This window comes from Megalops cyprinoides, chromosome 7, assembly GCF_013368585.1.
Source record: "Megalops cyprinoides isolate fMegCyp1 chromosome 7, fMegCyp1.pri, whole genome shotgun sequence".
Taxonomy (NCBI): domain Eukaryota; kingdom Metazoa; phylum Chordata; class Actinopteri; order Elopiformes; family Megalopidae; genus Megalops; species Megalops cyprinoides.
Window position 1 is genome coordinate 12,547,755 of NC_050589.1, and position 22,851 is coordinate 12,570,605.

Below are 22,851 nucleotides of genomic sequence, written 5' to 3' on the forward strand. Positions count from 1 at the left end.
ATTAGAAGAAATGCAGCAGATTCTGATGTACCCTTCCAAACTAAAAATAACTTCACTCTATCAAAAGGTGGACTACAGTTAGCACAACAAGCTTGTCCTTGAGATGCCCTTTCTTGAATATTCAGAAGAATTCTATTTATTTTACACTTATGTTCACAATCCTCTGTAAGAATGTATAATGACAACGTTCTGGTTTCACAGCACAATCTCTCACTGAAAACTGGAGCCATGTTCATGGATGACCACTCTGAGAAAGTACTCTTACATAATGTACTTAAAACAGAAATGATTTTACTGAAAAATAAAATCTTGGGAGACTGAAAATACAATCATAACATTTACAAGGAAAGTTTAAAAATATGCACCTGTATAATTTCAGTAAAGGTTCATATTAAAATTCATATTAGAAACTAAAATGGATAATGTTGGGATGTATCATGTTTCTCATTCACAGATAGAGTTGATCATGTTAGTAACTATTTAAGCATGACAATACAAAAAAAAGTTCACATTCAAATGAAGTTACAGTAGTTGCAATTGTGTCCAGCATGATTTTTTAGAAGGAGAATGAAGTCCTGGCATTTACACTTTTGTTGGGCAGGCTCCTGTTGCAACAGCCTATAAATGTTTCTCATTAAGTGATTCTGAAATGAAAAACATAGAAACAAATGTAGAGATATTCATAAAATGATTGTATTTCTTAGTATTAATTTGTTGATCAATTACTATATTTACTCATCTTTTTAAATTAATTTTGCTTTAACTGAAGCAGCAGTGGTAGCCTAGTACTGTTCTCAGCTGTAGACTTGGCTGCAAGTATAGAGGTATGGGTAGTCTAAAATGATAAAATCACTGAGATATGGTTACAGGAAGCTGAATTATAAAGGAATAGGTTAAGAGGAAGCTGAATTACCAAGGGTTTGGTGGGAGGAAGCTGAATTATCAAGGTATTGGTAAGAGGAGGTGGAACTGTAAAGGTATTGGTAAGAGGAAGCTGACGACAGTAAAAAAAATAACTGACAGGGAGACCTCAGACACAAGGACCAATTGCCAACTTTGCATGACATTATTGGCATTTAGCAGATGCTTTTATCCAGCGTGACTTACATCAGTTACAGTTTTTTGACAATGTTATTTATATACAGCTGGAAATTTACTGAAGCAATTGTGCGTTAAGTACCTTGTCCAATGGTACATGAGCAGTGCCCCAGCAGGGAATCAAACCAGCAACCTTTTGGTTACAATGCCGCCCCACTAGCATAGTTGGGCATCCAGACCAATTGGAGCAGAGTGTGCTGTGTGTACGCAAAGAGAAAAGGAACACTGCTCGTACTGTCAGCTACATACCTGGGTAACTGTGCCTCGGAAACCATTTAACTCATGTTAAAGCTTACAGGTAATGCTGTTGCACAGCCAGATCAGCCAGTTGAGAGGCACACCTTTGTCACACCTCACGCCTCCTTGTTTTCAACCAAGACGTGCATTTTCCCAAGAAGTGGAAGTATTGGTTACATCCCAAGGCTCTTGCCTGTGATGTCCCCATCCTGACAATTGTCCTGTTTATTGAGACATAGTTCAAGTCAACCATTATTGATGTGTACATATCCATGAAGGGGTTTTTGAGGTCTGAAGGCTTTAGCAGACTACTCAGACGAATATCAAATTCTGTTCAATCCTTTTGACACAATCTATACCCTGCTACGTTGAACTTCCTTCCTTTGACCACCCCTTTACTACACAGCTAGCATTGAGATTAACACACTCTATACCCTGTCATGTATTTTATTCCTTGCTTTCCCTCCAACCCCCCTCAACCCCAAAACTAAGTCCTGCACTACCTGATCTTTACCTGCCATGTTCTCAGTGTGTATATCCTTGTTACATGCACACTCAGCAGTCCATTCCTTCCTCTTGCAACCAATAATTGTCTGAGATCCCTGTTGCCCACATTCTCCTTAAAAATTCAGTTATTGAAGCAGCCCCCAAATTAAGGGTAACCAGGTCACACCCATGCTGAATGGGCAAACAGTGTCCCCTTACCATAAACCCCTCTTTCCCATGACAGTTTTTTTCAAATCACATGTAAAATATCATCTTGCCTCCAGGGGTTAGCATGTGGTAGTGGAAGAATTACAAAGACGATGACCACAGACTCTCTGTTCCAGATCTTTGTAGGTGTGCACAAGTGAATTACCTTTGTAGCTGTAAGTAAGGCAGCTTTGTTGCAACACAGACGGGATTTTTTCCTCCCTATATTATGACTCAGCCCTCACTGTCTAAACATCAGAATCTGTTTTGGTGGATTTGCCACCTGGTGAGTTCTGTCCCCACCCTCTCTCTCAGCTCCTCTGTGACGGGTCAGATGCCCACAATGAAGTCATGTGAAGCAGCTTGTTTGTCTCTGCAGATGGAAGAGCGGGAATGTGAGGGAGCATGCCCTGACATGGCTCTGCTCCACAGGCTCCTGCATTCCAGACGCGGCACAGAGGATCCCACTGATCCTGTTCATCCGCACCGCTGCAACGCTGCTGGGCCTAGGCCTGGGAAACGTGCATTTCTACAGTTGCTTATTTGCATGTCGAATCTTGCCAGATACAAAGGAGAACTTTGACATTTTCCAGGAATGTTACCTGATAGGTCTGGATCAGAAGAATTTGGGGTTTTACACTGTAAATGAAACAAGTAGCAGCCACATTGAGCTCGTGAAAAGTACTCAGATCCATTTTGCTATCCAGCTATGACCACCAGAGCAAAGTTTATGGTAACATGTTGATGTGAAAAGCATTCAAATCCATATGTACTAACTATAATCAGTTAAGACCACCAGAGCAAAGCTTATGGTAACATGTAACCATGAAAAGCACTCAAATCCATATGCACTAGCTACATCAGCCAAGATCACCAGAACAAAGCTTATGGTAACATGTTCCTTAGAGCATTCCCTCTAAGAGGGGTAATCAAACTTAGTTGTTTTAGTGTCACATGAAGCTATATAAATAATGCAATCTATGTTATATTAATGCACATATCCCATGGAACAACAAATAGGTTTGCTTTCAAAAAAATTAATATTTAAAAAGTGAATTCACAAAACTTTCTGGAGCTCTGCAAGGCTAATGAGCCGTTGGAGTGTAAATGTCACACTATCCTATAACAGCATATCCTATAATAAAATGCAATGACATTTCTGTAAGCCAACTGTCTTACTGTTGCCAGCTGCCAGCTGTTGATAGCACTGAGTTCTGGAGGACCTCTGCATGGGTTTCATTGATGTGTTTCAGACTGCCCTTGTTAAATGAAATTTCAAGCTTGTCGTCTCCGTGACCTGTGGCTGTAAATGGCACCCTGTAGTGTCGGAGTTCAGATGTGTTTTTGCTTTATCACTGTGAAGGAGAGCTTGCCACCTCTTTCTTGGACTAAATGCTAATTGTCAATTGTGGGTCAGTCATTTGTAATTACGTGCACATGTTGGCAATTTGTTTGGGGAGCCAGCCTATTGGGTAACGACTCACACCTGACTAATTGAAAGGTGATTGAATACAGGTGTGGCTGGGGAACAGGGAGGCTCACTTTGTCCCTGCTGGTGCTGTGCATAGGCTGGTTTCTTTGTCTATTTGGATTTTAAAATAAATTATTGGTTTTTAACCTTTTGTTTTTGGCTCATTTATGAGAGAAGTGGTGGCCAGCTTCTCTACAATCATGATTAACTCTGGTCACTACTGAGACCTGCAGGGGGCTGTGATAAGTGTGAGCTGGAGCTTGGGCTACAGCAGGAAGGAGGCGGGATCCTTCCAATAGGCCTTTGTCATTGGCCCAGCCAGGTGTCACTCAGAAGCAACACACTCACCCACAGCGGAAGGACCAAATCTCAGGATCCATAATATTATGGACTGGGGTCATTTTTTGGCCAGATTACCTCTGAGGTGAGGACATGTTTTGTGTGAGTTTAAAATTCAGTGTGTACCTTAATCCATTTCTGTGCTTATGACTAATGTCTGAGTCCAATCAATATTTGTCTTTGACTCTTTTAAAACTTTTTTCTTAAACAGTTTTGCAAGATCAGCAAACCCTTTAAAAACGGTTTTGTTTTTTTTTTTTTTAAAAAAATAAATATTGTTAAACTTCATCGTTAATATACTGTAAAGACAAAAAATTTGGCCTGAAAATGGTTAAATCTCAGCTCAGTAGTTGCTCACTGGATCAGCTCTGTTGTCGAAAGGAAAAGAGCTTGTAGTGCTTCCCACTGTAACCACGGGGCGGAGTAGTCGAGGTTATAATTCATATTGCTGTCGCCTAAAAACAAAGTAGAATCACCACATTGGTCAAAATAGCATCGAAATGCCTAATTTGATCCAAAAAAAAAAAAAAAAAAAATTAAAATAAGCATTGATTTCGCCTAATCCCGATAAAACATGACAACTATTAACCAGTACCTCACTCACAAACTCTTATTTGTTCCCTACTTTTAGCTGAACGTAAACAAATATCCAGACTGATCTACCTTAAGTCGATCAAGCTGGAAGGAGCCAGTTGAAATTATAATAAAGAGGAAAGTAGGCAGCTTGTTTTTAACTCTTTCATACAATTGCCAATGCATGTGATTCACAACAGGCACCAGTTATAACCAACAGCTGTTGCGAAATATGTGCACTTACAAATTTAACCAGTACAAATCATGTTACTGTACTAGGGGGCTAGGATCATTACCGTGACTGTAGCGTGTCAGAGATACCGTTACAATCAGTGACAGTAACACAGAATAGTTAGACAGCCACAGTGCAATACAGAGCTATAACAAGTTAAAAACAACCAACGAAAAGGTAAAACACTGCAAAGTGCGTGTGCCTAGGAAAGAATTGATACGTACATGACCCAGGTTTTTGCGGCTTTGTGTGATATGCGATAAATATAACCTGTCATGCCAGCTCTGCAAGTTACACTTGATATGAATGTCGCTATGAATACGAACTACATTTAATAATCATTTTATGCAACGCAAAAACATGTCATAAATTTGTGTAATCTAGTTTGTTCAGTAGATGGCAGCAGATAGTAACGTGTTGCTGCTAGTTCGTGATAATTGTTTTAAAAATTAATTTTAGGGTATTGGAAGTTTTAAAGTAGGCGTGGCAGAGCGTTTATTCGTCGTGTATTACTGATCCTGAGATTAATTTCCAAGTAAACAGACCTTGAAAAGTGCTTATAACTACCTTTGACTCTCTGATTCTCTCCTCCATTTGTACTGATTGATTTTAATTCTTAATATGAGTCGGATCTCAACATATTGGCCTCTGAGGTCCTTTTTATTTTTGTTTGCCCACAGAATTCGTTCGATCGCTCTTGGTAAAGCCATCTGAAGGTAACCTAGGGAATTGTTTGCAGCTGTGCACCGTTGAGGACGTTACATCCGAAGTAATTACGCAAGGCAGAACACCGGTAGCTGCAGGGCTACAGGTGTATCACACGCGAGCGCACGATCTGCGTAAACACCCGTTCAAACGTTTCAACGAAAACAACCGCATCACAAGTCGCCGAAAAAAGCAAAGGCAAAGTAGTGGCTGTTAATTTTATTTAATATTTTCGTATTATGTAATGTATTTGACGAAAGTGGATACATTACCGCGATTCATCGAACCCTGTAACACACAACTGAACTAACTTTACTGTGACACATGTATGACCAGTTCGTTGCAACGTGGTTATCATACACCATTTCATTTGTCAAAACTTCTGTTGCATAAACGTTATCATGACTGACTTTTGACTGGTGCAGCCAAGGTAAAGATAGTTATCTGTATACCGTACCAGTGGAAAATGCTTACCCATGACACTCATGCTTGTTATGCAGTGTGAATAATGCTTATTGGCTTGCTTTCAGAGCTACTGTTCTGTGGAAAGCTATATTATATGTCTGCCTGCTGTGTGACACAACTGTTACTAAAATAAGATAAGGTGTGAATTAGAAGTACCATCATACTGACACATGACACAATGCTGTTTATGTGTTCCAGACAGAAGGTGCTCCTAAGTGCTGATTGAATATCAGCATGGCCTATCCCCTGTTCTCATGTTGCTCATTATATGCCAAATAAACCTGCCTGTTGGAGAGCATCTGCCTCCTCCAGTTTCTGTTCTGTAGGCTAGGACCAGAGATTTACATTTCATGCTGGCCACAACTGGTAGCTGGTGGAAGGAGATGAGAAAAGGCATGTGATTGTTAATGACAAGACAAGAAGCAGCATTCTGTATGAGCTGGAGGGGCCTTGTGGCACATTCAGGGAGGCTGGCCAGGAGAGAGTTGCTGTAGTCCAGTCATGACAGCACAAGTGCCTGGACAATGAACTGGACAGCATGCGTGATGAGAAACCCGATGTATTTTGCGCATGCACTGAAATCAAGTTTGATATAAATGGCCAGTTCAATCTATTCCAGAATTACTGACAGCTGTGTCACCCAACTGTCGTCAAACAAAAATGAAAAAGAAAAAAAAAAATGACTTCAGCGATATTAAGGAATAGAAAACAACTTTTATGGAGACAAACATCCTTTTCTTCACAGAAGAGCTGGTAAGTAGCACAATACAATCCACAACATAGAAAAATAATGTTCCAATGATAAACAAAATGCACATTTTCACATGATTTTTGCACAACATTAGTGAATCCTTATAAGTGATAAATTAAAACACGATGTGGTACAATAACAGAACAATGACTGAAAATCAATTACAAAAGGTATTTTCATGCAGTACATGTTATAATATAGCAACACTTCAATGAATCCTTGTTATTAGCAATAAGAGAACATTTTAGTGTAGTAATATTCTGAGCCGTGAGTGCATAAGATTTCACATAGCAGCTGAAGTTTGATGTGCGCAGATAAGCCTTGAGACAAAGTATCAAACACATTCACCTGTCAGTGCTATGAGACAGACACAACAGTTGTGCATAAATACCACAGAGATTCAAACTCTGCCTGGTTCCTCTATAATTTCTCCTTTCTCAAAGTTGCATCACATTTTGAAGGAAGACACCTATAAATTACATTATTGGCATTTAGCACACACTCTTACCCAGAATGACTTGTAAAGGTTATAATTGGTTTTATACATGTTATCAGTTTATACAGCTGCATATTTACTGAGACAATTCTGGGTTAGTGCCTTGCTCAAGGTTACAACAGCAGTGCCCCAGCAGGGAAAACGAACCGAAAAACTTTGGGTTTGGAGTCCTGCTCTTTACCACTACGCTACACTGCTGCCCCTAAATGGGTAAATGGATAAAAGCCTTTATCGCATAGAAAATCCTTGTTATAGGAATAATATTGTTCTAATGTTTGAGGACTAACACATATCCCTGGTTCCCCCAACACACTAGGGTATTCGTGCATGTTTGAGGAGCAGTATGCTGTTAAGTGTTAAAGCAGCCCGGTCGTCACTGTCACTGACATCATTTCCTCTCCAAAGTCCTTTACTCCTCCTCTTCCTGGCAGCCGTATACCTGCCCAGCCTCATAGATGGCCCATTTCAGAGCAGCCCCTGCAGGCAGGTCACAGTACCCCTCTTCTGAGATGTGTTCCACCTGCAGGTGCTGCCCGGGCCTCTGCAGGGCCACCCCATGGAGGTGTGAGAACAGCAACGGCAGGTCTCTCATCAGGGAGTACCGGGAGGCCAGGCCCAGAACTGCCGGGATGTCCGTTTCCTTCGAGTAGTCAAAAATGACCGTCATGTATTTCGACAGGTCATGCCCCTTGGACTTGGCCCTGCCAAGTTCCTCCCCGATCAGGGATACTGCCACCAAGGATGTATCCCCCTCCCAGCATTCTCTGGGCTCCTGAGCCTTCCTCCCTAGCTGCTGTTTCAGCCCCCGGGAGCACACCACCAGCACAAAGTCGCTCTCCTGGATCCGGCGACAGTACCAGCTCATGGTTCCCTCTTCGATCAAACTGAGTGCCTCCCACATGTCCAGACACACCTGCCGTAATAACACAGTGCATTTATTTATATATATATATATATATATATATATATATATATATATATATATATAGGGTGAACAGAAGCACAGAACCCTGAGGTGCTCTGGGAGGACCTGAACCTGTAAAACCAGTTTACCTGAGTAGCCATGTGCTGTTGCATGAAGGCAGCAAATAGCATAACTGCCCTGGCATGGGAGGGACCATCTATACTGGAGTAGCAAATCAGGAGTCGAGGAGGGTGGGGTCTTGTCATAAGGATCGGGCTATGTTCTTCGTGCATACACTTGCCATCATGTGGTTTAATGACCTCTGCAAAGGAACAGAGGAAATTGCAATGAATGAATGCGTCAGGAACTGATCCAAACACACAGAAAACCTGTGCTGTATTTACAAAAATAGCACACTCACCCTTTGTTGAAACACATCCAGTGTTTCATGATAGGTAATATAGGGTGACCGAGCATGCAATGAATATCTTAATCATAGAGCACAAGGTTTGCCTATAACTACTTTATAAAGTGGTAACCCCCAAGCTCACAGAAGTGTTAGGTATGCTTTTTGCAGGATTTATGAAGCTATAGTTAATTTAAGTGTAAAACACTTAATGTGTGACCAATGGAGCCAACACTCAAAATTCTCAAAACAAAACTCAAAAAAAATGTAGACTGTATCAACATTGAGTCACAACACATTAAAATGCCCACTGAGCAAGACAGCACCTCCAGAAAGCTACGGGAATACACACAGTGTTACATGCGCACTGATTTTCCAGGATGCACCACGGAGGCCCACCTGCATTCTCTTTCATCTCCCTCATCCTTTTCTTCAGTTTCTTCTTGCTGATGACAGTCAGTAAACCTAAAAATATAATGGCAAGCACTATAACCACAGGAAGCAGCAAAGCCAGAAGGGCGGAGTCAGCGGTGGGGGGCTCTGTGGAGAGAGAGAGACAGAGAGAGAAAGAGCAGGGGTGGGGGAAGAGAAAATAAGAGACAAGAGAGAGAGATTATTCCTTTTTACCATCTACGCATGAGTCACAAAAACATACACTACAAAAGAATGTGTAAAAACAAGAGATTATTGGTTTTTGAAATAAAACATTGGTGACGACACACTTTGACATTGATCTATTGCATCTATATTTCACGAGCACAGTGTTTTGTCTATGGACAACACATATCCGCCACTCACCGTCTTCCATTTGCATCACTTGGAAGGAAAATGTTTTTCTGATAGCATCCACCACATCAGCAGCTATCTTAAACACAGAATAAGGAAAAGCACAAATCAGCATCTATTTTCAAAACTGTTATTGCACGCATGCACAGACAAAAATAATTTTTACATAACTATTAATAACAATTGTATGTTTTTATTGCATTGAAATTAATATTCAAACAGGCACACTCATCCATGTATAAAACGAGATATAAAATCCCTTTTAAATGTATGCTCGTTAAAAATAAATATAGACACAAAATACCTGCAAAACTGCAGAAAAGACCCTTTCCTCAGGTGTAAAACAATGTCACCATTTGGCAGGACACTTTCAATAATTACTATGAAAACATCAGCTCTATGTTAATGAGTTCACCCAATTTTTCTTGGCCACTTTCTCCTTTGCTGGTCCCAAAATCACACCTACTTCTGTTAACTGTAGCGTAATCACACCCTGGCCACATGGTGTAACCCCACCAGTGCCAGGCAGGGGTACCTGAAAATCTAACACTTTGAAACATACCTAACCTACACTGCAAGTGGAACTGGTCACCTCAGTGTGCCCCCAGGTGTGTGCAAGTCTTAAGCAGGTTTCCTAAAAGGCAGATGATCCACAAGGAACTCAATCCCTATTATAATTACTGTCTGAATTCAATGCCAAACCAGTTTTGAATCCTTGAGTTCATTAAGAAAGACATTCTCCGTGTTATTCATAACTGCTGAAAGCTACTGTCTTGTTCAGTAATATTGTTTCAAGGTCCCCCCTTTCATATTTTTCCGGTGGGGAGAGATGTGCTAAAATTAAGGGAACACAGCATGTGAGAGACTGACCCACCTCACAGGAATAATTGGTTCCTGACTGGAGGCCAAATAGGTGGTAACTGTGGTGGGTCTTATTGACTGTGGGACTCTGGGGAAAGAAAAGTAAAGAGTAAATCATGCCTGTTTTCGATTGATGAGAGTACCACACCAGTTACAAAAGCAACGTATTCTGGAAAGACCTGTCAGAACATACTGTAGGTTAAATAAAGTGTTATGGAGTTCTTATTTGAACATCTTTTCTTATTTGTCTATTGCTCACCCTTATGTCTCTTTTGTGTGTTAAATTTCAGTCATTTCCTCCATGTTAGTAACCTTGCACTGTATATATGAAAACAATTTACAAATTTTTATTTAATCAGAAAGTGCAAGAAACTGTGGCTTAACTTCGAAACATCATACTTGTGTTACCTCAGAATACTACTAAAAATAATTTAAAGTACAGGTGACCCTCTTCTCTCTCTGATTAATGTATAAATACTATCATGGACATATATATATAAAATTTCATTTATTTATACACATAACATCCATTGTGCCCAAGTTAGCTATACACTAACAGACTATATAAATTGACAGCCCTTTGTTCCCCAAAATGAAAATGTTTCTGAAGATCAAACAAAATCATAATAATATACTACACTAACATAAGTTATACATTATCAGTACACATAATACATAAATAGTAACAACAACTATTCTTATGGTCAATTTCTGCCATTGTTTGGGTCCTTGATAGATAGATGGGTTTTGAAACCCATATTACCAATCCTTCCCCAATTTTGTGCTAAAATATTTGAGAAGCAAATATGAAAGGCACTTGGTTAATTTTTACTTTCACGATGGACTTTTTGAAGAGTGCTTTCCAACATACAGTGCAAAGTGGTTACAAAAAGCCTCCAGTGAAAATAAAACAAAAAATAAAACAACTGCCATATAAAGATATGCATTCCTGCATATACAGAGAGGTATTCCAGCAGAGGTCACGTGTACGTACTGCTTCGATTGAAGTGTAATTACGCATCCCCCCTCCATAGCACCACGAAAAGTAATGGCTGATTCCAAGATCTGGCGGTGCAAGGTTAAAGGTCACGATAATATCACGTCCGTCCTGCTGCACTTTGATATCTGTTGGGTACCAGTCTGCAAAAAGAAGAGGAAAATATTCAAACTCACCTTGCTCCCAGTTCACCTGGCATAGACCTGAGAGCTAGATTTTTGGGCGGCATAAATAGTTAGCATTATATCTAGTATAGAAGATGATGTGCGATTTTGGATGATGTTGATTTCCTAAAAAAATTATACTGAAATGTTGGAGATTGTTTAAAAAAAAAACAAGGCATATTACTTTTTTAAATATATGTATTACAGAATTTATTGAACTCCATCTTGCCATCTGGTCTTTGGTCTGGCCATTAGGTCTTATTTTCTTATTGTGTAAAGAAAGATGTATCATTTCGCCAGGCCACAGGTCTTGTTTTTAGTAAGATTTATCACACACCTTATTTAGGCGTTTACTTATCACAAGCCACAGTCTTATTTTTAAGTAAACACAACACTCCTATTTCCACTTACCCCTCTGGCATTTCTCTAGTCCATTCTTCTCTAGACATGCTGCAAAGAGACAGAGAGTTTTATATTAAGCTTAACAGGTTTGTCTGTGCAGAGTGTGTAAATGCTATATGGTTTTGTAAAGAGAACACATTAAAGTAAAGCTACAAGAAGAATATTCTATTTTTGGTTTCTAACGTTGAATGACGCTGACAAAACAAGTTCAGTCATGTTGTCTAGTGAACATTCACATGATGTTTACTAAGTCAGTTCAGGTTAACCACCTTGCCTGCAGGCTGGGGCCACACCAGTTGCGTCGCGTGTGTGGTCGGAGGACGGTCGCGGAACGATTTGACTTTCATTTCAACGCCCATGTTAACGGGTTAGAGCAGCCACACAGACCGCGTGAGACGCGCGTCTCAGGCGCGGATCGAGCCTCGCTGCAGCTGCGAGTCATCTAGACTTTCGGAGCCTATTTTCTCCGCGTGACGCGCACGGTTCCCAGCAAAAATAGACAATGAAAACGATCTGTTGATAGTCATATAGACATCATACCAGCAACATTACATAACTGACACCTTTCACTGCAGTTTCAATGTCTACGCTATATGTCACAGACATGAAAAAATATATTATTTTTTTAACCATTTTAGCAATCGCATGTTATCAGTAGGTGATTTGTTCATTTTTAACAGGGGGGATGGCAGATGCACACTCACTCTCTCTGCTACTAACTAGGGGATGGAGGGGGGGGGGGGGCAGGTTAACAAGGGTATGCATTTTGGTCATTTTGCTAACACGGGGGATAGCGTCCCCCCTCAAATCACCTACAGCATGTTATTAAAGGGGAACGTGGAGGCTACATGTGTACTATATAGTCAAGGAAAGAAGATGATCCATTTGCTCAGCGCTCATTCTGAAATACTTCAGGTGTTTGTCCTTATCAAGACGCAATTTAGCAGCAAGATGGTGAAAAGCTCCAAGTTGCCTCCTTCTCTGTTTTATTGGGTGAACCCACATTCTTTGCTGGTTTGTCCTCAGAGCATTCGGAGCTAAAGATAAAGCGCGATGGCTTTCCTTCTGCCTATAACTCGCACTAAAAACCAACGAAAAAATGAATTAACCACATTAATATTATTTAGGAAATCCGGATAGACAGGTAGCCTAATAAAAAAGTAACATTAAAGTAACATTACATACAAAAAAGAAGAAAAATAAATAGATAATAACAAGTTGTTCTAGGCAGTCTATTTTTTTCATGATCAACATGCTGTTTTACAAAATATTTTTCATTTAAACAAATAACAGAGGAGCCTACTTTTCCATTTGTAAGGGGAAAAAATGTGGAACTTGAAGCAAGATATAGTGGCAAGACAAACACACAGCGCTTCTGATTCAACAGAGACTGAACCCAGAATATCTGCTTATACAGTTTTAGATTTGGTTTGGCGCCTATAATGTAAATTAAGATCCCACGATACTTCTCCATAAGCCCACCCCTGGAAACCTGTAGAACAGAACCCCGAAACCCCCCATGGAAATGGCTTTTAAAGCAGTGGACCACACAGGAATTTAATCACAAACTTCTGGGCCACGAGGCATGGCCCTTACCACTACATCATTACCAACTGACCAGTACTGGTGATGTCATTTCCAATGGCAAAAGTAACAGGGACAAGAAATGAAGTGTGTGTGTGCGCGCACACGTATATGCATACACACACTTCACACGCACACACATATCCTTCATTGGGAATCAGTAAATGAATAAATACAGATAAGAGTGTCAACGCTACTGAAATGTAATGATGATGCTGATGAGGCTTACTGCGTGTGAAGAAGTACTTGCTGTGGTAGAAGTTGTCCCACACCTCTGGGACTGGCAGGGCCATCACCGTGACAGCAAACTGCATACCCAGGGCTAGGTGCGGGAAGGGGTCTGACCTGTACACCTGTACAGCCAAAACCACCAGCACAGAAAACCATCATGCAATGCCATACACCGTTTTTGGTTTTCAGCTTTGTTATAGCACTGATGTGTACAGGTTTGGAGATCTGTACAACAGCGATGAGACTAACACACTAACAAGTCGTTTGCGCCCCTCTATCAATAACAAAAACACATGCTAAAACAAAGACACCCTTCTATGAGTATTCACTATCAAATGTACACATGGTGACAGGAAAGACCTTTAATAATAAATTATGTTTTTTCCCCCCTTAATTTGTTCTCTGAGATCCATGGATACAATTTATATGTCTGATGAAATTATACTGTGCCTCTTAAAGTACACCAGTAGTACAATAAAGATCTACTTGCTCTTCATGAAAAAAGAAATCACCATCTGGTTCGGGAATTGTAACGTTGCTGACTGAAAGCCCCTACAGCGGATAGTGAGGACAGCTGAGCGGATCATCGGGGTCCCTCTCCCACCCAAGAACAAGCTCCTTAATAAACTGCATCTGGGGTGTGACCAGCATTGCCACAGACCCCTCTCACCCCTCCCAAGGACTGTTCACCCCCCTGCCAAAAGTTTAGAATCGCAAGTCTGTGCAGGTATGATCTCTTTCATACCCTTTGGGCCTCCATGGCTGACAGAGATAGGTTGCTCTGGAATAGGAATAGCTGGCAGTAGAGCTGTGGCCCGCCCAGAGCCTGCAGTGACACCTGGAATCCTCTGAGGAATGCAATGCCTGCAAAACAGATACATTGAACTACAGCAGATGATGCTGATCTTTCGCCATCATGAAAAGCATCCTCTCTGTGCTGTGCCTAATTTTCAGAAACTAATGTTATAAAAATCCAACAGCTGTGTAAAATAAGGGGCTAAAGGTGTGGGGGAAAAAAGAGGCAACCATGAGAGAAGAGAACCTGTGTCTTCCAAATGCAGACATTTATTAACAGTATGTAAAGGGCACGGAATACACCATTCCATCATACAAAACTAAGAATACACTGCAGTTGCATTCTCAGTCCAGAGCTGCATTAAGACCAAGTCAAACCTGTAAAAAAAAAAAAAAAAAAAAAGATTATGTTATATGTGACACTGGAGTTGATACCATAAATGCTTGGCCTCCAGGAGATGACAGCAGTTTCGAATGTAGGGTCGTCATTGGTGATGAACTCCACGGTGACATCGTGAGGGGCGTGCACATAATGCTGGCAGGCGGCAGGAGTATGCATCCCCAGGAAGAAGTTGCAGGGCCAGGGAACACAGTCTGCACACATGCAGAAAGGCAACAGATTTCGCTGTTTATCGGAAACACACTAATTTCACACTTATCTCATATTTCATCCTTTCTAATTTCATAACTTCAGACAGCATGCAAAATACAGCAGTGACTGTCAGCTCACACAACAAAGGAGGGAAAAATGGAGAATCGTCCCTGTCATTTCATCTTCTGAAAACAGTCTGCTTCTCTTCCTACTTCATTTCCCAAAGCTTCACCAAAGTACAGCTAATAATTATACTGGTAATGCTGATGAAAACAGAAATATCTCCTTACCTCCCCATACATTTAACCCCCTATACGACTACTTCCTTGTTCTGTGAAATGCTCTTTCTACGTATAAAGACTGAGAAGAAAGAACTTGGATCATAATGATGAGACATGTTGCAATTCTTGCAAGGAAGAACAAGATCCAGGTTTTTCAGCCTTCCTTATGAAGGACTGCTCTGAATAGGACCATGTAGATTACGTGTGTGTGTGTATCGTGTATGCAGGTATGGCGTGTGTGTAGTGAGTATGAATTTGGAGTGTTTCATAGTAAACTGGGTTGGTTGCACACTCACCCCCAAACATCTCCTCTCTGGCCACACCTAACTTCAGTGAGATATCTTCTCTTGTGATTCTACAGTATTCACAGTTATTCCCTCCCTGTAAAGACATGAAACATGAGTGATGTGAAAACGCACAAACCAGTGGCTTGGAAACATACAAGGAACCAGAAGTAGAAAATAAATTCTTCCAGGTCAGAGTTATTGATGCAAATAATAATAATAATAATAATAATTTTCCAACTGTCACAACAACAACTTCAGAGTGAAAACAATAAAGTGCCCATTAATAAATGTTAGAAATTTAAAACTTAGTCATTCTGTTTTCTAAGATGTCTATAAGGAAGGGGGCATGTATTGAAGTTACACATTTACATATCTTTTTAACATAATGATTTGCACGGAAAGTAAGAGAACATAAATATTGCTGCCTGGGTTTGAAACCAACTCGCCAACTCCCACACCACACTATCTTGAAAAGGGGCCAGACAGGAATTCACTGGAAAGTGCAGAACCCTTAGTAGACTATGGGAGACCACAAAATGGCACTAACACACAGCTACACTGGACTACAAAATGACATTCACATGCAAATTCACTGGACTAGAAAATGGCATTCACACACAGATTGCCTCCACTACAAAATGGCATTCATTTACAGATTCATTGGACTTCCAAGCTTTGTTCACCAGTCTTTCACTGTAACTGTGATTTTGATGTTTTACGGCCTTGAAAAGGGCGTTAGGGTATCTAAAGTATTGTGCCATGAAGCATTCAGACCTTGTACTCTGTGCACTTGGGCCAGTGTCTCTATGATGAGGTCCATATGCAAAGCATTGTGGGTAGGGAGACAGTGGATCCAGTGCCTGATGGGTATCACAAAGCAATAGACAGCATTGCCATGGCCAACAATGCTCAGTTTCTCATGGACTAGTCCCGAGGAGGAGTAGAGTTGGATATTGGCTGCCTTGGAGGTCAAGGTGACTGTGACTCCTTAGCTGCGTGATGCTATGACGATATATTTTCTTGCCCCACACATGGCACATTACTTTGTGCAGTATTAACTGATATTTATGCTGCACAGCTGTACACGCATGTCAGTTACTTGCAGCATGGAACTACACGCGTCTGTTGGACTAGCCGTCCTGTTACCCTACCCTATGGAGCATAGCTGGAATACCATCCTTGTGTGTATGCTTGCTGAACTGCTTGTGTGTTAAACTGAAAGGAACGGTCTCTTCTACAATGTCTATGCGATGACAAGTGTGACGGATGCCAGGACACACTGCACTTCATGCATCTGTTTTTCCAAGAAGTTGCTCGCTGCTTACCCAGTGCATGTGATCTAAAAATCAGAAGGGAACACAACATTTCCAAGAAACATTTACTATCAAACTGCTCATAGTGTATACACACCCACACAGCCATACATACATACATATAATATATATATGAGTGTGGCAGAGAGGGACAATATATATATTTTTAAATATGTATTGATTGGCCTAAAAAATTACTTTACATTACATTACATTACTGCCGTTTTAGTATATAGCCTTGCATTAGTATGTTTAAATGTATGTGCAATCCGTTATTGGAGAAAAACACTCTAACAATGTGTTTAAATGCAGTAATTCTAAATGCACTATGTTTTAAAAATAAATATTTTTCAATCATTAACAAGGATTAATCTTTTCAACTTTCGATGCAGTGTTGTTGTCCTTTTGCTATACTCGAATACAAGTTAACTTGACAACAAAAGCGAGAAATAGCTGATATATTATCGCTACAGTGCTAATACGAAAGAAACGGTGAATTACGTAACAAAAAATATTTTCTTGTCCATGCTTGCTAGTCATTTAGCTCAGACAGGAGCTACTGTTGTGTATGGAATTTGTTAAAATCGAACGCTCCGCATGCATAGAGGTGACTGAAAAAGAAATTCTAAATAATACAGCGTGGCCGCCAGTTCCCTATAATGTAACAAAATGTATCTAGAGTAGACTCAGCCACAACAGTAGATATGAGAAATTCTATTAAAAACAACTGGAATAACTTTTACTTTGGGCATCTGCTTCTAACTGCTTATTGCATCCAAAGAATTGTCTACAGCCTATATCATACGCCCACATACCGAAGACGAAAATGCAAACGATTATATCTGTTAAATGTAAATTCGAATAAAACAGGTGAGAAGTTCGAAGTTCGATGATGTGACGTTCGTCGATGAAGTCGCACCCTTATTTCTGTCTATACCTTCGTTCCGTTTCCTGGATTTTGAGTTTTCGTATGCATGAGACGAACCCGCCAAGTTGACGGAATGTAACTACATTAATTTTTCCTTTAACATGAATTAAATCCAGGTGTACACATTGTGGTAGAGATATATTCGCTGTTTCGTAAGAATAATGTTTAGATGTCTTTAAGGTTTTTTTATTATTCTTTTAAGTTTTCTGTTCTGAAAGCGATAAGACACTGGAGTGTTTTGCTTCGTACATAACCTAAAATGATAATATCTAGCCGTACAAATACTGGATTCATGGTATATCGTAGCCACCCATGGCTTTCACTGCAATACACAACAAATGTATCTTCGCTTCTCCCCGCCGTGAGGCGCGGTGAAGGGCGTTTTATACGCGGATTAATGACTGGAAAGACCAGCTTGCGAAAATATGAAAGTGTGGGGAAAACAGAAACACCCTCAGGCTGTGCAATCGTAGGCTAATTGGCGGATGGGCAGAGCACTGTGACAGTAACCTGAATGCAGATCTTACCTTCACCTTGTGGATCTCCTGCTGTCCCTGCATCAACTTGCTTACCGGTAAAGCCACAGCTCGTGATCCGGAAGACACACACACACACACACACGGAGCGCCGCAGTAAAGGGGCTTCTTTTTAGTGAGAGACTGGCGGACCATTGACATTTGTTGAACTATGTATACATAATTAAACCGAATGTGCATTTTAAACAGGCATCTGATATCGCCAATTTTCACAACAAGCCAAACTTATTCAGCATAAATTTACCTTAGGCGTGAGTAATGCCAACTCAACAACGTGTTATTATTTTTGCAAGAATTACTTCTTTATAAAATGATATTTGATCGCAAGCCTGCGGTTCATGTGACCAGGTCCTCAGACACTGTAGCAAAGGGCAAGAGCAGTCATCCCAACCGGCCTCAAACCCAGGTCTACAGGGTGCCAAACCTGCAGGGGCCAGGTGGTGGGGTGTCTGCTCTCGCCCTTTGCTACATATGGTGTGAGGAGTAGGATGGCTTCTCAAGGCCATTGGAGGCATGCCCAGTGTGTGAGCCGTATGAGTGACCCCCAGGTTAGGTTGACCCCGGTGTGAGGGACCACAGAGATGGGTGAAGCACCGGTGAGTGGGGCACCCTGGGATGGGAGTAGTACGGTGAGGGAATTCGCTAGGGACGGTTGAGTATGCGCTCTGACTGCCATACTAACAAGCCTGGCTCTTTGGCATTGCGGTCAAGCTGCAGGTTTGACACACCATAGACCCGGGTTTGAGGCCGGGTGGGGTGACTGTTCTCGCCCTTTGCTAGACACCAGCCACAGTACAAGAACAAAACAGGGACTTTCCATCTTTTTGTTCCCAAGAAAAAACAAAGGATTAGCCATGGATTTATTGCTTTATAAATTACAGACCATTCTACAAAAAAAAACATAGGAATATGAAATACAACTTTCTGTTCTGCCACATATGGTCCTGACATTAAAAGGTTTTAATAGAATCTGAACATGTTCAAATACTGAAACTTAGATCCCTTCTCTAAAATCCTTTGGAGGACTTTAGTGAGCCTGGAACCCATTCTGTGTGCATTTTGGTGATGCCTTTCCCACATCCTGCTGGCATGTCAGAACATCACTGATGGAAACATTTTGTGGCAGTTTATAGAACTTGACCCTTCCTCTTCCAACTGCATTCATTACTTCTTATTTGATTAACTGATTTTTACAGATGGATAATTACTGAACCACTTCAGGTAAAGTATCATGACCAAGTGTACAACTACAGCATGACTTTGGGTTCCTGAGTAGAAATAAGTAACAGAGACAAGCTGTGAGGAACATCCCAGATTGCCATGATGCGAATTCTCAGATCTGAGCAGTGGCGCTGGCATTATTTGCCTGTCTTAAGTTGTGCCACAGCTTGACACAACTTCTGCCAAGGAGGAAGCTCAGGCATTGCACTGAGGCAAAGCAGCTAGCTGTTGATGGTCCCTTGACTGCAGTGCTATGGAGATAGTAGCACAAATTCAACATGAGGGCCGGGCTGTGATCACCATTGCATCCCCATGGCATGTCCACATGACAGCTGGCCTGCATTTGCAGAGCAATGTGCGCCTGATTGCCTGGCTACTCTGTTCACCCAAAATGAACCCCAAAAAAAAACATCTTTGGAATGCTCGGGAACAGCATGTGCGTTACTGTGTCATGCAGATCACCAAACAAACAAATATTTCTGAACTTGGATCATCCAATTATTTGATGTACTGGGTCATGACGCAGATTAGTTTATTTGAGTTACCGATTCCTGTACAAGCCCCAAATGCTTTTGAGCGGGTAGTGTGTTAGCATGTACAAAAGGAATGTTTGGCGTTTAAGACAAGGTCACCGCACACCCATGGAGCTGTTTTTACTCCAGCGTTAAAGGGTGCCTCCAAAATGTAGCCAGCTCCACATCACCTTTTTCCCCACCAATTTACACCTGTTGAATCTGGGACATGTCCCCCAGGAAATGTCAGCATCTGTAACTGCTTTAAGCTAGAAAATTCTTACATTAAGTAAGAAATCTGAAACATACTCAAACCCAACACATCTGCTCCTCCTAAACAGGCGGCTTGAAGTTTACAGGTCTGGCAAAACACAACATGAGTTTGACCACTTCTTATGTGGTGCTGCAAACAGGTTCAGTGTCACATGTATTTGTAGATTTACATGCCTTTCCCAACAAATACCAGAACAGGGATTTTACTCAACTGCAATGGCTGAAGAACGATTTCTGAAAAATCAACAAGCAAGTGGAAGGAGAAGGCCAGTAATGAGGAAGCGTTTGTTAGCAGTACCTGGTTCTACCTACTTTTGTTAATACCCAACCAGCACAGGATCTGAACATTTTTACAGTTGATAAATATACTCTCACTCGTATCCTGCAGCAGCTTTAAGGTTACTGCAGATTCAACCAAATTGTCTTACTGTGATAGTTTATGAATTGTACTGAGGGTGATATTAAAAGCAAGTAAACAGCCCACCATTAGTCCACCATGTTGATTGAGCGCAACAACATTTCTCTTAAGTTACTGCTCCTTGCACATGGACCTTACATTTGTTTTTTTGCACATTGCACACTGCACCTTCTTCCTTTGCACACTTCTACTTTCCACAGTAGTGTCACTACACTGAACAGTGTCTCCATACTAAATCATTGCCTGTCATTGCACTGCAGTTGATCTCTCTGCATTAAGTGTCACTGCACCACAGTTGATCTCTCTGCGTTAAGTTTTTACCGCTCCTACCTCACTCCTATAGCTGAAATCTTGCATTTTGTAAGTACCAGTTTTATATACCATTGCCATTTATTTACGCTTGCTATTTATATATATGCTTTTTGCACTTCTGGTTATATGCTAACTGTATTTCATTGGCTCTGTACCTGTACGCTGCACGATGACAATAAAGTTGAATCTAATGTAATCTAATACATAAAATTAACTTTCATAAATGTCCATGAATTCATTTCACTTTTAAAATCTCCACAGATGGACTCCTTTGATCTGTGCAAACGCGGAAATTTAATATTGGTGTTAAAGCTAGTTGGTTTTTTGACACAGTGATCACTAGTTACATGGTTCCATAACTACATAGTTACACTAAACAGATGTCTCCTGATTCAAGAGGAGTTGACTGGTAAAAAATTGTTCACATGGCAGCGTCACACAGGGAGAACCAAGAACTGGTAAGGAGTACTAAAAAAAAAAGTCACATACCTTTCGGTTGAACAATACACAATGCCAAAAAAACAGTGTGAGCCTCTTTTCTCTAAAAAACGCATGCAGAGGTATCCGATTTCAGCGGCAGGCGCTGGAGCCCACCACAACATGATGTAGCCGGGCTTACCTTAATGATGCAGTCCAGGCTGCAGTTTTTGGGCGAAATCAAGGGGAAGTCATCTGGAACAGCAAGGCCAAGCAGAGAGAGGAGCTGCCCCAAGCCCAGCAGGACCCACCACAGCATGGTGCTCTCCGTCAAATGCAGCGCTGGCTTCGACTCGCGGCACACATAATCAGATACTTCCCAGGCAATGTTCGATGCTCCTTCGCCGGGGTCAGATTTCTTATACCTTCACTGCTGTGGGCTGTCATGGATTGGACACGTCAGAGAGAGAAATGGAGAGGGAGGGTGTGGTGTCTTAAGGCAAGACGTGTACTCAACAGGGTCAGGCACTTACACATTCCAACATTTTCATAGAGCATGAACAGGCTCTCTTATAATTGCATGTTCCTGTACTTTGTACAGATTATCTTTGAAAAGCATGTGATATTTTCAATTGAAAAGAAGTAGTCCTATACAACTGGATTATACAAGAAAAAAAAACACTAACTACTGTAAAATATCGATTAAATTTCAACAGTAAAAAAATGTAATTTTTTTGCTTCTTTCACAGAGAGAGGGAACGAAAAAGGCATAAAAAAAATCATACCCATGTGAAAAATAAGACGGTACAGCTAAGGCCAAAAGCCAATCATAACGTTTGCCATGAAAACACAGAAAAGCAGCTGGGTGTCTTGACCAGAAATTAACAAAGCTTGCACACTTAAGAAAAAAAAAAAAGACTAATTACTCTTAGCAACAAAACACAACGTACACATGAACTCGACAGCTCTTCTCTTTTCAAACCTTGGATATTTACAGGAGAAAGAGGAGGCTGATTTTCACTTGTCTAAAAACAGTCAGGCACTTGCAAAATGTCATGTTCTGGCTTTCCTTTTCACTCAGCTCTAAATCTGTCCAGTGTTGTGTGACTTTACATGCTAAGGTCAGTTATGATTAATGCTGTTTTACATCACTTTGCTCACACATAAACATATTAAATGCTTTGACTAGCCTGTCTTGTGTTCATACAAATGTACAACGTGTAATGTTGGTCATACATAAGCTTACAAAGTGTAAATATTACACTATGTCAGAGGAGGCCAGTCCAGTTTTGCACGTGAAGTAACGATAAAAGAAAGAAACCACCTCAGAGGACTGGAGTGCCCTTCATGATCCCATAAGATTCAAGCTCTGCGAACTTCCTAAAATCAGGGCTGTTCTACTCACCTTTTCTGAACACTGCAGAGTCCCAGTGTTAGTGTACAGGAGCTGCCCTGAACACAGCAGAGTTCTAGTGATTCAGGATTACTCAAAGCACGTGAAGGTAACATTTGTGAGGCACGTTCCCCCCACAGTGAGCCTCCATACACTGGTGTTACACTGCACTTTACAT

At 41.0% G+C, this 22,851-nt stretch overlaps 1 protein-coding gene across 1 annotated transcript; it reads right to left on the minus strand.

Annotated features, from left to right (window-relative positions):
- Positions 1 to 6,705: 6,705 nt before the first annotated feature.
- On the minus strand, positions 6,706 to 21,655 carry si:ch211-207e14.4 (interleukin-17 receptor D). The gene is made up of 12 exons (XM_036533947.1): positions 21,483 to 21,655; positions 15,360 to 15,444; positions 14,626 to 14,784; positions 14,141 to 14,259; positions 13,394 to 13,517; positions 11,590 to 11,628; positions 11,012 to 11,157; positions 10,031 to 10,105; positions 9,169 to 9,235; positions 8,770 to 8,910; positions 8,114 to 8,286; positions 6,706 to 7,973 (listed from the first exon to the last, which is right to left on the minus strand). The coding sequence occupies exons 1-12, from the start codon at positions 21,597 to 21,599 to the stop codon at positions 7,470 to 7,472; spliced, it is 1,749 nt and encodes a 582-aa protein (XP_036389840.1). The 5' UTR covers positions 21,600 to 21,655; the 3' UTR covers positions 6,706 to 7,469.
- Positions 21,656 to 22,851: the final 1,196 nt, after the last annotated feature.